The following is a 12,068-nucleotide window of genomic DNA, read 5'->3' on the forward strand; positions in this document are numbered from 1 at the left end:
CTTTTTAAAAAAAGATAATAAAGCTGGAAATCCTGGTTTAATGTTTTTCTCTTAAGCATGTCAATCTCAACTATTCTGAAAGTTATTCACCAGAGGTGGAGTCTCATCCCTTCTTGTCATTTAACATATGTTCCAGGGGATGCCTGGGTGGCTCAGGTTAAGCATCGCCCTCTGCTCAGGTCATGGTCCCAGGGTGCTGGGATCAAGCCCCAAATCAGTCTCCCTGCTCAGCGGGGAGCCTGCTTCTCCCTCTCCCCCTGCTTGTGCTCCCTCTCTCACTGCCTGTCAAATAAATAAAATCTTTTTTTAAAAAAGGAACTTTTTTTAAATAAATAAATAAACTGTGTATTCTTTAGTTTTTTCTCTTTTCTTTCTTTATTTTTAAGTAGGCTCCATGCCCAGTGCAGAGTCCAAAGTGGGGCCCGACTGAGGACCCTGAGATCAAAACCTGGGCTGATACCAAGAGTCAGACACTTAACTAACCGAGCTACCCAAGAGACCCTCTTTCTTCCTTTTTTTTTTTTTTTTCTTGAAGATTTTATTTTTTAAGATTTTATTTATCTGAGAGAGAGAGAGAGCTCTAGACAGGGGCGGGGAGCGGAGAGATCACAAGCCGGCGGGGGGGGGGGATGGAGGGAGAAGCAGGCTCCCAGCTGAGCAGGGAGCCTGAAAGGGGACTCGATCCTAGGACACTGGGATCATGACCTGAGCCGAAGGCAGATACTTAACTGACTGAGCCACCCAGGTGCCCTTAAAGATTTTATTTTTAAGTAATCTCTACACCCAACATGGGGCTTGAACTCACAACCCGGAGATCAAGAGTTGACTGCTTTGCTGACTGAGCCGGCCAGGTGCTCCTCTTTAGTTGTTCAAGGACACAAAGAGGTCAATATCATCTGTAAACTTATTTTTTTGAAATATTTTATTTATTATTTGACACACAGAGAGAGAGGGAGAGAGTAAGCACAAGTAGGGAGAATGGCAGGCAGGGGAGAAGCAGGCTCCCCGATCAGCAAGGAGCCCGATGTGGGGCTGGATCCCAGGACCCTGGGATCATGACCCAAGCTGAAGGCAGGTGCTTAACGGACTGATCCACCCAGGCGCCCAATTCAACACATATTTGAATGTTATTCTTTTTTTTTTTAAGATGTTATTTATTTATCTGACAGAGAGAGACAGCCAGTGAGAGAGAGAACACAAGCAGGGGGAGTGGGAGAGGAAGAAGCAGGCTCCCAGCGGAGGAGCCCGATGCGGGGCTCGATCCCTTAACGCCGGGATCACGCCCTGAGCCAAAGGCAGACGCTCAACGACTGAGCCACCCAGGCGCCCCTGAATGTTATTCTTGATTAACAAACCAAATGGTTTACTAGTTTGTCTCCCATTCTTTGGGAGATTGGTTATAAAAGGATTGAGTCATCAAACCTTTTCTGGGTTCTTACCATGTGTGGGGCTCTGTACTGGGCTCAGGGATTATAAAGATTAAGACAACTTTCCTGCCCTTAATTAAATGGAAGAGAGAGATATATATTCAATTCTGGAGGACACGGGCTTAGTGGTTAGGTGCACAAAGCGCTATGGGGCAGTGATAGAGCTGAAACGTCGTTAGCCAGCCCACAAACTTCTAAAAATGACGATGCTAGCAAACATATCCACAGCAATTTCAAGGGGTCCTCCACCAATTCTTTTAGATCCTCCAGCAGGGAATTCAACCAGAGAACTCGGATAACAGGGAAGGTAGAGGTGGACCCTTTTTTTGTGTGTCACCTCAGTCCTCCGTCTGTCCCCCACATACCCTTTTATTTTGGCGGCGCCTACAATTCCCAGAGCGCAACGCGGACGGAAGCGGAAGCGGAAGCGGAAGCAACTGGCTGAGCGAGGCCTGTGATTGGTGGTGAGCGCTGGGCCAATGGGAGGAGTTGTTGTTAAGCCGTCTAGAAGAACCGGTCGGGGAGGGAGGAAGGTGGCAAGATGGTGTTGGAAAGCACTATGGTTTGGTGAGGAGCTACCTCGGGACCCGTGGGGGGCCGGACTGCGTGGGGGGCGCGTGTTGCGCGGAGGCCGGGTGGGCCTGGGATGGGGGTGGGGCACCGATCGGTGAGATGCGGCCCTGGGCCGGGAAGGAAGGAGCCCCATCGACTCCCTGAGTCATCCCAGGGCCCGGGAGAGGAGGACGGGCCGGGAGTACCCCAGTATCCCTCAGCCCTCGGATTGTCATTGACTGGCCGATCCTCGCTTCTTTGCTCTTAAAATTTTAGCGTCGTCTCCCTTAGACCAGTCCCAGATCTGCTGTCTGTAGCCAGAGTCTGCTTCTCAGACTCATCAGCCCTCCTCTCCTCTTCTCAAAATAGTGGATCTTAGCAAGAGAGATTGTAAATCCTTTTCCCGCCCCAGTCTTTCATCTCTGTATCCATTACCTTTCCCTGTATCATCTTCAAAGGTACTATTTATAAATTGCTTCTATGTGTCAGGCATTAATGTACGTTTCCTCACTTAAACCTCACACCACTTCTAGGTAAATATTCGTCGGTTTTACAGATGAGGATACCGAGTCTCAGCAGTTTTAGATGACTTACCCAAAGTCACACGGGTAGTTAAGTGGGGGAGCCAAGATTTAAACCCTAGGCTCTCTGACATTAAAGCTCTTCTCTGGTGAGCTGGCCCTCCTCTTCAGTCTCAGACTTGGGCTGAGTATCTTATTATGAGTTGGATTAGAAGCAGAGGACACAAGCTTTTGCAAGGTTTTCAGTTTCTTCGAACTATGAGAGTAGAATATACTATGGAATAGTGCACAAACAAATCGCCGTTGGATGGAACAGCCACCTAAGAGTTTCTTTTGGGGAGGTGGGGGGGGGGAAGGATAACTTTGCCAGATAAAATATAGGATGCCCAGCTAAATTTGAATTCATATAAACAGCAGTTTTTAACATAAAAATGCCTATAAGTCTGTCCTAAATATTGCGTAGGACATATTTATCCTAAAAAGTTATTTGTTAATTATCTGTACTTCAGATTTAACTGGGAGTCCTATATGTTTATGTGCTAAATCTCGCAACTTCTGGGACAGAGCGTGTTAGAGTAGAAAAAGGACAGGATTTGGAATCCAAACTCCTCTGTGTTCTGCTACTTACTTACCAGCTGCATGTTCTTGAGAATGTAGTAAATCTCTCTCTGGGAATAGTCATAATGTCCCCTTGCCCTACACTCCAGTTAGGTGAAATGCTTGTGACGGCGCTCTGTCCAACTAACACCTGTTAGTTGCAGTGTACCTGAGGAGTCCTCAAGAGGGAGTTTAAGAGGGGCCTTGAAGGAACTTTGACAAATGCTGAGAGACCCTGACAGGTAGGGGTAGGGGCAGAAACAAAGCTGTTGAAATGTAAATGCCTAAGGTGTGGTTAAGGATTAGGGTATAGGTTATCATGACTTGATTTTAAGGTTGATTTACGGTAGTTTCTTTCTTTCTTTTTGAAAGGTAGAAAACCACAAATGTCAAGCTCAGGAGGTTGAACTCTGGTACCTTTCAATAGGGGACTCCTGAAAGAGTTCTGAGCATGGTGGAGGCAGAGCTGTATACAAAATACGGTTTAAAAATATTGGCCTGGGGGCACCTCGGTGGCTCAGTGCGTTAGGTGTCTGGCTCTTCATCTCAGCTTAGGTCTTGATCTCAAGAGTACTGAGTTCAGGGGTGCCTGGGTGGCTCAGTGTTAAGCGTCTGCCTTCGGCTCAGGGCGTGATCCCAGGGTCCTGGGCTCGAGCCCCACATTGGGCTCCCTGCTCCGCTGGGACCCTGCTTCTTTCTCTCCCACTCCACCTGCTTGTGTTCCCTCTTTCGCTGGCTGTCTCTCTCTCTGTCAAATAAAATAAAATAAAATAAAATAAAATAAAATAAAATAAAATAAAATAAAATAAAAAGTTCTGAGTTCAAGCCCCAGGTTAAAGAGAAAGAAAGAAAGAAAGAAAGAAAGAAAGAAAGAAAGAAAGAAAAGAAAGAAAGAAAGAAAGAAAGAAAGAAAGAAAGAAAGGAGAAAGAAGGGAGGGAGGGAGGGAGGGAGGGAGGGAGGAAGGAAGGAAAAGAAAGAGAGAAAGAGAAAGAAAGGAAGGAAGGAGGAAGGAAGGAAGGAAGGAAGGAAAAGAAAGAAAGAGAGAAAGAAAGAGAGAAAGAGAGAAAGAAAGAAAGAAAGAAAGAAAGAAAGAAAGAAAGAAAGAAAGAAAGAAAAAGAATACTGGCCTGGCTTGATGGGAGGAAAGATTAGCCCCAGAGAGACCTGTTGGTGTCCAGTCGTCGCAGCCCAGTCACAGGACAATGATGAGAGCTGCTCCTTTTTTCTGTAGAGCCTCATGCTCTGCTGTGCATGAAAATTCTGTGGAGTTTATTTGACTCCGCCTTCCCTTTGCAGAGGCAGACTCCCAGCCAGGGAAGTCCAGGCGTCTTTATTCTTTTTTTCTTTTTTTAAGATTTTTATTTATTTGACAGAGACACAGCAAGAAGAGGGAACACAAGCAGGGGGAGTGGGAGAGGAAGAAGCAGGCTTCCCGCTGAGCAAGGAGCCTGATGCGGGGCTCGATCCCAGGACCCTGGGATCATTCCCTGAGCCGAAGGCAGACGCCTAACGACTGAGCCACGCAGGCGCCCCTGTATTCTTTTTTAAATGAAGACTTTATGGAATAGCTGGATGATATCATAAGCCCTTGTTTTGAGATGGATTTTTGTTGGGAAAAATTATATACTGTTGAGCAAAAGTAGTCAAGAAATAGGTATATTATTCAATTCATATAAAGTTCAAGACTGGAGAAACTAAACAGTGCGTTTTTTAGGGATGTGTGCCTAGTTTGTTAAGGCATCTGTGTTTTTAGTACCCCCGTACTACCATCACCCTCCCAGCGTTCTGATGGATGACAAAATGTGAGCCCCGCTTCCACATTCTCCAGTGTCTGTTCTCCCTGCCTCTCACGTTGCTGGTGCTCGCAGCCTTTCTTCCAGCCCTCCTCCACCTGCTGCTCTTGCCCACAGCCCTTATACGTAGGAGCTGTTCCAGCCGGGCAGTCCTCAAAGCCTCCATTGTTTTTTATATTTGGACTCACTGCTGTATTTGAAGCTAGAGAGGCTGTTGCTTCTCTGCTGGGAGAATCATCAGGAACAGTGTATCAGGGAAAAAGGAATATAATGCGTGGTGAGTAGAGTCAGCCCTTGACCTCACTACGTAGATGGAGTTTCCCCTATGAGAACTAGTCTGTGTTTCCTGCTTATTGTTAGGCGCTGTGCTAAGTACTTCTATGCATTCCATCATCATAGCAATCCTGTAAGCCTACCTTCTCCTCCATACAGTAAAACCCACTTCACAGATGAAGTAACTAGACCCTAGAGAAATTAAGTAACTTTCTTAGGATCATAGTATTAATAAATAACAGATTGGGGATTTAAATCTGAACCTGAACACTGCCGTTTACTCCCTTTTCTGTTTCTTTCAGTAGTTTCTTAATTGCCTTTCTTCATCGTTTTTGGCTTAGATTTATTGCCAGTCAAAGGATATTAAAGAAAAAGATTGCCCCCACCCATATTTTTTTAAAGATTTTATGTATTTATTTGTCAGAGATGAGCTTGAGCGGAGGAAGGAGCAGAGGGAGAAGCAGACTCCCCACTGAGCAGGGAGCCCGGATTCAGGGCTGGATCCCGGGGCCTCCAGGATCATGACCTGAGCCGAAGATGTGCGCTTAACTGACGGAGCCGCCCAGGCGCCCCCAGCCCATATTTTGTTAGCCAGTGGAAATGAAGTGGGTCAAGTCAGGAATCCTGTTCGCATCTTGTATAACTGCGTCACTTTCTTGCCTTCTTATGGTCTCTGGGAAGCCAGAGCTTGTATTTCATATTATCTGGATTTCTTAGATTGGGAAAATGCAAGCATAAAAGAAGTGAGACCCCATCCATGGAACCTCATTTTTGCAGTTTGGTCCAGCTGCCAAAGCTGTTAAACATTTAACCAGACAATTGCATTGCACTTTCCTGCGCTCAGTGCTGCTGAGCACGTATTATTTTATAAGTATTTTCTACCTTTGGAATACTTTTTTTTTTAATGGATTCTTAAAGATGTTTATTTATTTGACAGAGCATAAGCAGGGGGAGCAGCAGGCTCCCCGCTGAGCAGGGAGCCCAGTGCGGGGTTCGATCCCAGAACCCAGGGGTCATGACCTGAGCCGAAGGCAGACACTTAACTGGCTGAGCCACCCAGGCGCCCCAGGAATACTTCTATCTTGAAGGCAAACTTAGAATATTCTCCCGTGACAGTGCCTAATGTGTTTAACTGCAGCTTATAAGAAGGTGATTGTGGTACTGGAACAGATTGCAGTGTTTGGTGCTTATCAGAATCATTTGTGGAATGGAGATTTAAAATGTGTTTCCTCCTTTGGTCTTTTTTTTTTTTTTTTTTTTAAAGAAAGGGAGGCGTGGGGCAGAGGGAGAAGGAGAATCTTACGTAGTCTCCACACCTAGCGTGGAGCCCGATATGAGGCTTGATCTTACAACCCTGAGATCATGACCTGAGCCAAAATAAAGAGTTGGCTGTCCTACCGACTGAGCCCCCCGGGCGCCCCTCCTTTGATCATTTTGAGTCAGTAAGTCTGGTGTAAGGCTTGGAAGTCTGTGTGTGTGTGTGTTTTAAGTTGTAGGTGGTTCTGTGTTTCACAGAAACTGACAGCCGCTGCTGTGCATGACAAAGTCCCTCAAAGAAGTGTTGAAGGAGGGTAGGGGTCCCTGGAACTAGAGAGGATGTCTCAGATCTTACAATACGTCCTCTCTCTTTCTTTTAATCTGACAGTGTGGACAACAGTGAGTATATGCGGAATGGGGACTTCTTACCTACCCGGCTGCAGGCTCAACAAGATGCTGTCAACATAGTTTGTCACTCTAAGACCCGCAGCAACCCTGAGAACAACGTGGGCCTCATCACACTGGCCAAGTACATGGGGCAGAGGAGGAAGGGGCTTGCTAGGTGGGTGGGTGTTTTCCCATATCTAACCCACTGTGGTATCCAGGTTGCTCTCCTTCTGTAGGTCCCATGAAGTTGCATTTGCCCATCAACCTTCCTAGACTACCTTCTTCACTATTCAGAAGAAGTATAAATAGCAACTTGAGTTTATTTATTTATTTATGTATTTATGTATGTATGTATGTATCTTAAAGACTTATTCACATATTTGAGAAAGAGAGAGCATGAGCACAGGGTGGGTCGGGAGGGGCAGCGGGAGGGGGAGAGAAGCTCCAGTGGACTCCCTGCTGAGCAAGGAGCCTGATGTGGGGCTCGATCTCAGGACCTGGAGATCGTGATGTGAGCCAAAATCAGGAGTCTGATGCTTAACTAACTGAGCCACCCGAGCGCCCTGCAACTTGAGTTTAACATTAATCTGAATTTAATACAGCTATGAAACTAAATCTGGGGTGCAATTTCACAATATGTTTTAGTCAGTGAAAAGTCATTTTAGGCAAGAGTGCCCAGGGCCTGTATCACACATCCTCTTACCCCAAAAGTGATTTGTTTTAAGAACTGATAACCCGCAAATGAGTAACCTCCCATCCCAGTATTTATGTTGCTAGCTGGCAAGTGGGTCTGGAAGTGGAGCAGCGAGGAGACATAGTCACCAGCATCCAACTGCGGCGGGAGATTCTTGGGGCCTGGGAGCAGGATAACATGAGAAGGACTCAAGGGAAACATGGGGAGGAAGAGGGCAGGTTTCTTGCAAAATCAACCGCTTATTTCCTGTGCTCATATCTACCAAATACTAGATGTTTTTCCCCATTTTATTGAGATACAATTGATACATAACATGGCATAAGTTTAAGGTACAGAACATAACGATTTGATATATGTATATATTGTGAAGTGATCACCGCGCTGAGTTTAGTTAATGCCCGTTTCTCACATAGTCACAAATTTTTCTTTCCTTGTAATGAGAACTTTTAAGACCTACCCTCTAAACACTGGATGTCTGATTAAGAAAAGTAGAGATTACGGTTACTATCGAGGTCTTTAAAGAAAAGGTGAGTCAGGGCACCTGGCTGACTTAGTCGGTAGAGCATGTGACTCTTGATCTCAGGTTTGTGTGTTCAAGCCCCATGTTGGGCGTAGAGCTTCCTTTAAAAAAAAGGGAAAAAAAGATGAGTCAAACACAGGTTTGGAGGCACTTGTCCTGACCTGAGATCACAGAAACCCTTTCCCTCCATCCCAGTGACTGTGAGGTGCTGACCACACTCACCCCTGACACCGGCCGCATCCTTTCCAAGCTCCACACCGTCCAGCCCAAGGGCAAGATCACCTTCTGCACCGGCATCCGCGTGGCCCACGTGAGTCCCTCTGGGTCCCTGTGATTGCTCCCCCTTGCTCTGCGCTGCTGCCCCCAGCGTCATTCGTTTCTTCCTGGAATGTGGAGCTAGAACCAGAGCGGGGGAAGAGAGGTGACCCAGGGAAAGGAGTAGAGGATATGGTGGGATGGATTCCACGACTGGTGATGGTGGTGAAGGAAAAGACCCCTGGAATTAAGTCTTAGCCCCTCTTCCTTGTCCACACAGAGGCACAGCAGGGAGGGAAGGGTGGAGGAGGGGTTAGACCTTACGCGAACATGACGGTGGACTTGAACATAGAAACCATAAGAAAAGAAGCAGGGTGCCAGGAGCGAGCTAAGTGATTGCTCTGGCTGCCTGTGAGAATTTGCTCTCGCTTTACAAGCTGGCTCTGAAGCACCGACAGGGCAAGAATCACAAGATGCGCATCATTGCCTTTGTGGGAAGCCCCGTGGAGGACAACGAGAAGGATGTGAGTCCAGGTGACGGCCGGGGAATGCGGGAATGGGGACTCTTGGGGAAAGGCGGATATGGAGAATTCAGTGTTTCTGCTGGGGGGGCCTTGAGGAGGTTAACCGATTTCCGTATGCGCTTGTGAGGTGTGTCATTTCCCCTCATGGTCTGGAACAGATTTCCTCATTTCTCTTCCCTCTCCCTAGCTGGTGAAACTGGCTAAACGTCTCAAGAAGGAAAAAGTAAATGTTGACATTATCAATTTTGGGGAAGAGGTGAGTAAGGACGGGTTGGGGGGCATGGACTCAACTTGGTTATAAACAGAACAGTCCTTACCCAGAGGAACGCCTGCACTGTGAGAGGGTGGTGACGGATGGAGCTGAAATGGCAGAGGAGGGGGAGCAAGGCGGTGAGGAGAGCGTCCTGTGTTCTTCCCTCCCCCAGGAGGTGAACACGGAAAAGCTGACAGCCTTCGTAAACACATTGAATGGCAAAGATGGAACCGGTTCTCATCTGGTGACCGTGCCCCCTGGGCCCAGCTTGGCCGACGCCCTCATCAGTTCTCCGATTCTGGCTGGTGAAGGTGGTGCCATGCTGGGGCTTGGTGCCAGTGACTTTGAATTTGGAGTGGACCCGAGTGCCGATCCCGAGCTGGCCCTGGTGAGCAAACGTCGGCCTCAGGTGGAGCCCAAGGGTCCTCCTTTGTCCTCTTATACTGAGGACCCACATACCACAGTGTCTCTAGGCCTGAACTGTCCTGAACACCCTCACTCATTTTCCCAGACTCCCTTTTGGTCCCTTCTCCCCTTAATCCTGTGTGATCTCTAGGGGCGCCAATGTCCAATTCCCTTGTTCACGTCTCCTCAGTACACCCCAGGTTTCTCCCAAGTCCGTCCTTTTTCCCTGTATCACCTCTCACCTCCCCACGTTCTTCCCCATGTGCATAAACCAGAAGCTGCCCTTTGCGTTCCCTTCCCACCGCTCAGCTGACTTCCCCAAGTGCCTGTGAGGAAGGAGGGCGGAATATCTGACCTTGCCCTGCCCTTTGCCAGGCCCTCCGTGTTTCTATGGAAGAGCAGCGGCAGCGGCAGGAGGAGGAGGCCCGGCGGGCAGCTGCAGCCTCTGCGGCCGAGGCGGGGATTGCTACAGCTGGGGCTGAAGGTGAGGGACGGGGCCGAGCGTACCCTGTGGAGCAGGGTGGAGACGCTGGAGTAGCGGTGGGGAGGCCTGGCAGCATGGGAGTAGAGGAGCTGGGGGGGGGCAGTTTGCGGGTGGGCCTGTGTGGAGCAGGCACTTGTTCTCCTGTGCCGCTCTCCTCCTTTTTCCAGACTCAGACGACGCCCTGCTGAAGATGACCATCAGCCAGCAGGAGTTTGGCCGCACTGGGCTCCCTGACCTAAGCAGTATGACCGAGGAGGAGCAGATCGCCTACGCCATGCAGATGTCCCTGCAGGGTGCAGGTGAGCCCAGGGCCTGGGAAGCGGTGCCCAGGCAGAGGTTGGATAGGGAAGTGGAGCTAAACAAACTGACCTCTTTTCCTCAGAGTTTGGCCAGGCAGAATCAGCTGACATTGATGCCAGTTCCGCCATGGACACATCTGAGCCCGCCAAGGTGAGGGCCAGCGATGACTCCCCACCCCCACCACGTTTAAGTCCCCTGGCAGTCATGTCCGTAGCCCTCTAGGCCTGGAACCATTCTTCAGGGTTTCATAGATGAGCTTCTTGACGAGCAGAGGGAAAGAAACACCTCGATCTACATTTCGTATTTGTAAACCCTGCTGAGGCAACAGAATGAACACATTCCGAGTTGGATAAGTGTCTGACGTTTGGCCGTTTTCCTTCCTTCTTGGTGGGAGCTGTCTGAACAGGTGTATAGGCTCTTGTTTTCCCGGGAGGGTGAGAGAGGGTCTAAGGCAAAGAAAAAGGAGTGGGTGGGTGTCTGATAGCATGAAATCTGAACATGATGACGTCTGGTTTTATCCTGTGTGCTCAGGAAGCAAAGTTCCGGTTTCTCTGTTTGGTCACTCGTGTGTGAGTTCCTACCATACGTAGGCACTGGGTCTGTTCCCGAATTGTCCTTTCTACCCTTGGCCGGAGGTGGCCCCAGCCCCAGACAGTCAGGTGCAGAGAGGGGCTCAGGCAGCAGCGCTTTCCCCAGGTGGCCCAGCCCCTGCCCGAGCCGACACTGCCCTTTTTCAGGAGGAGGATGATTATGACGTGATGCAGGACCCCGAGTTCCTTCAGAGCGTCCTGGAGAACCTGCCAGGCGTGGATCCCAACAATGAAGCTATTCGAAATGCCATGGGATCCCTGGCCTCGCAGGCCAACAAGGATGGCAAGAAGGACAAGAAGGAGGAGGACAAGAAATGAGACTGGGGGCAGGGTGGCTGAGCCCGCTCAGGGGGCTGCATAGCGTGGGCGGGAAAAAGGGTTAGATACGTTATCTGTAACCAGTACAACCTAAATAAAGCTTGGCAACTTTTGTTTCTCTTTTGCTTCCAATAGTGGTAGCTCTAAGTGTGACAGAGGGGAGGAGTGCCTGGCACAAGGGGAGTGTTCCCTATTGAGTCCTCTGTGTCTCCAGCACCTGGCCTCTCAATTCTGACGCCTGCTCCCTCCCTCCCTGCTCCATGCCAGTCTCTCCTGACACTTGCCCTGGGGCTGTTTCCCTGTCTCAGGAAGAGGAGCTTTGCTGAGAGTCAGTTTGGGGTAGGCTCTGGGGCCACAGGGGTGAGTAGAAAACAGTACTCGCCTTAAGGTGCCTGGCTGGCTCAGTCAGAAGAGCGTGTGACTCTTGATCTCGGGCTCACGAGTTCGAGCCCTCCGTAGGGTGTAGGGGTTACTGTAAATACATATATACATAGTACTGGCCTTCGGGGACTCGAGCGCAACACAGGGCCGGCCTGGAAATGAGTGCTGACACATGTCTGGTAGGTGCCCGAGGGGGCATGAACAAGACCCTGTGGAAACAGAAAGGACTAAACCCTCACAGCCTCTGGGAGGCCTGTGACAGGGTGAGACATCAGCCAATGGGAGAGATGCAGGTGTGTCCAGCCAACAGGAACAAGTATGTGCTGATGGACCGAGGCACTTGGGAGGGTTGAGTAGCTCAGAGGCTGGTTGGGCAAGTGGCACAAGATGTGAAAATAGGCAGCAATCAAAACACTGAAGATCAGGGATCCTTGAAGCCTGACTGTCACGAGGTGGGGTCTATGAAGCCGCGAGGTAAGCACGGTGTATCTCTGAATGCAGACGTGCGAACCCACATTTAGAGGAGGGTTGTCTTA

At 49.1% G+C, this 12,068-nt stretch overlaps 1 protein-coding gene across 4 annotated transcripts; it reads left to right on the plus strand.

Annotated features, from left to right (window-relative positions):
- Positions 1 to 1,896: 1,896 nt before the first annotated feature.
- On the plus strand, positions 1,897 to 11,269 carry PSMD4 (proteasome 26S subunit ubiquitin receptor, non-ATPase 4). 4 transcript variants are annotated; one of them, XM_045790565.2, is made up of 10 exons: positions 1,897 to 1,994; positions 6,810 to 6,983; positions 8,218 to 8,332; positions 8,715 to 8,801; positions 8,989 to 9,057; positions 9,227 to 9,442; positions 9,835 to 9,943; positions 10,111 to 10,242; positions 10,326 to 10,393; positions 10,981 to 11,269. In XM_045790565.2, exons 1-10 carry the CDS (start codon positions 1,969 to 1,971, stop codon positions 11,149 to 11,151), a joined length of 1,167 nt encoding a protein of 388 aa, XP_045646521.1. In that variant the 5' UTR covers positions 1,897 to 1,968; the 3' UTR covers positions 11,152 to 11,269. The 4 variants fall into 4 exon arrangements, with proteins under 4 accessions (XP_045646521.1, XP_045646522.1, XP_045646523.1 ...); XM_045790566.2 differs by having other exon boundaries at positions 6,810 to 6,950; XM_087866279.1 differs by having other exon boundaries at positions 1,907 to 1,989.
- The last annotated feature ends 799 nt before the right edge of the window (positions 11,270 to 12,068 follow it).

The sequence above is a fragment of the Ursus americanus genome, chromosome 12 (genome assembly GCF_024610735.1).
Source record: "Ursus americanus isolate L20-20 chromosome 12, mUrsAme1.1.p, whole genome shotgun sequence".
Lineage (NCBI taxonomy): Eukaryota > Metazoa > Chordata > Mammalia > Carnivora > Ursidae > Ursus > Ursus americanus.

Excerpts from the sequence above, each read along its gene's own strand:
- PSMD4 (XM_087866279.1), top strand. The coding sequence starts at position 1,907 with ATGGGAGGAGTTGTTGTTAAGCCGTCTAGAAGAACCGGTCGGGGAGGG. Across the intron at positions 8,333-8,714 it reads CCGGCATCCGCGTGGCCCAC|CTGGCTCTGAAGCACCGACA; the intron begins GTGAGTCCCTCT and ends TCGCTTTACAAG. Across the intron at positions 9,944-10,110 it reads TGCTACAGCTGGGGCTGAAG|ACTCAGACGACGCCCTGCTG; the intron begins GTGAGGGACGGG and ends TCCTTTTTCCAG.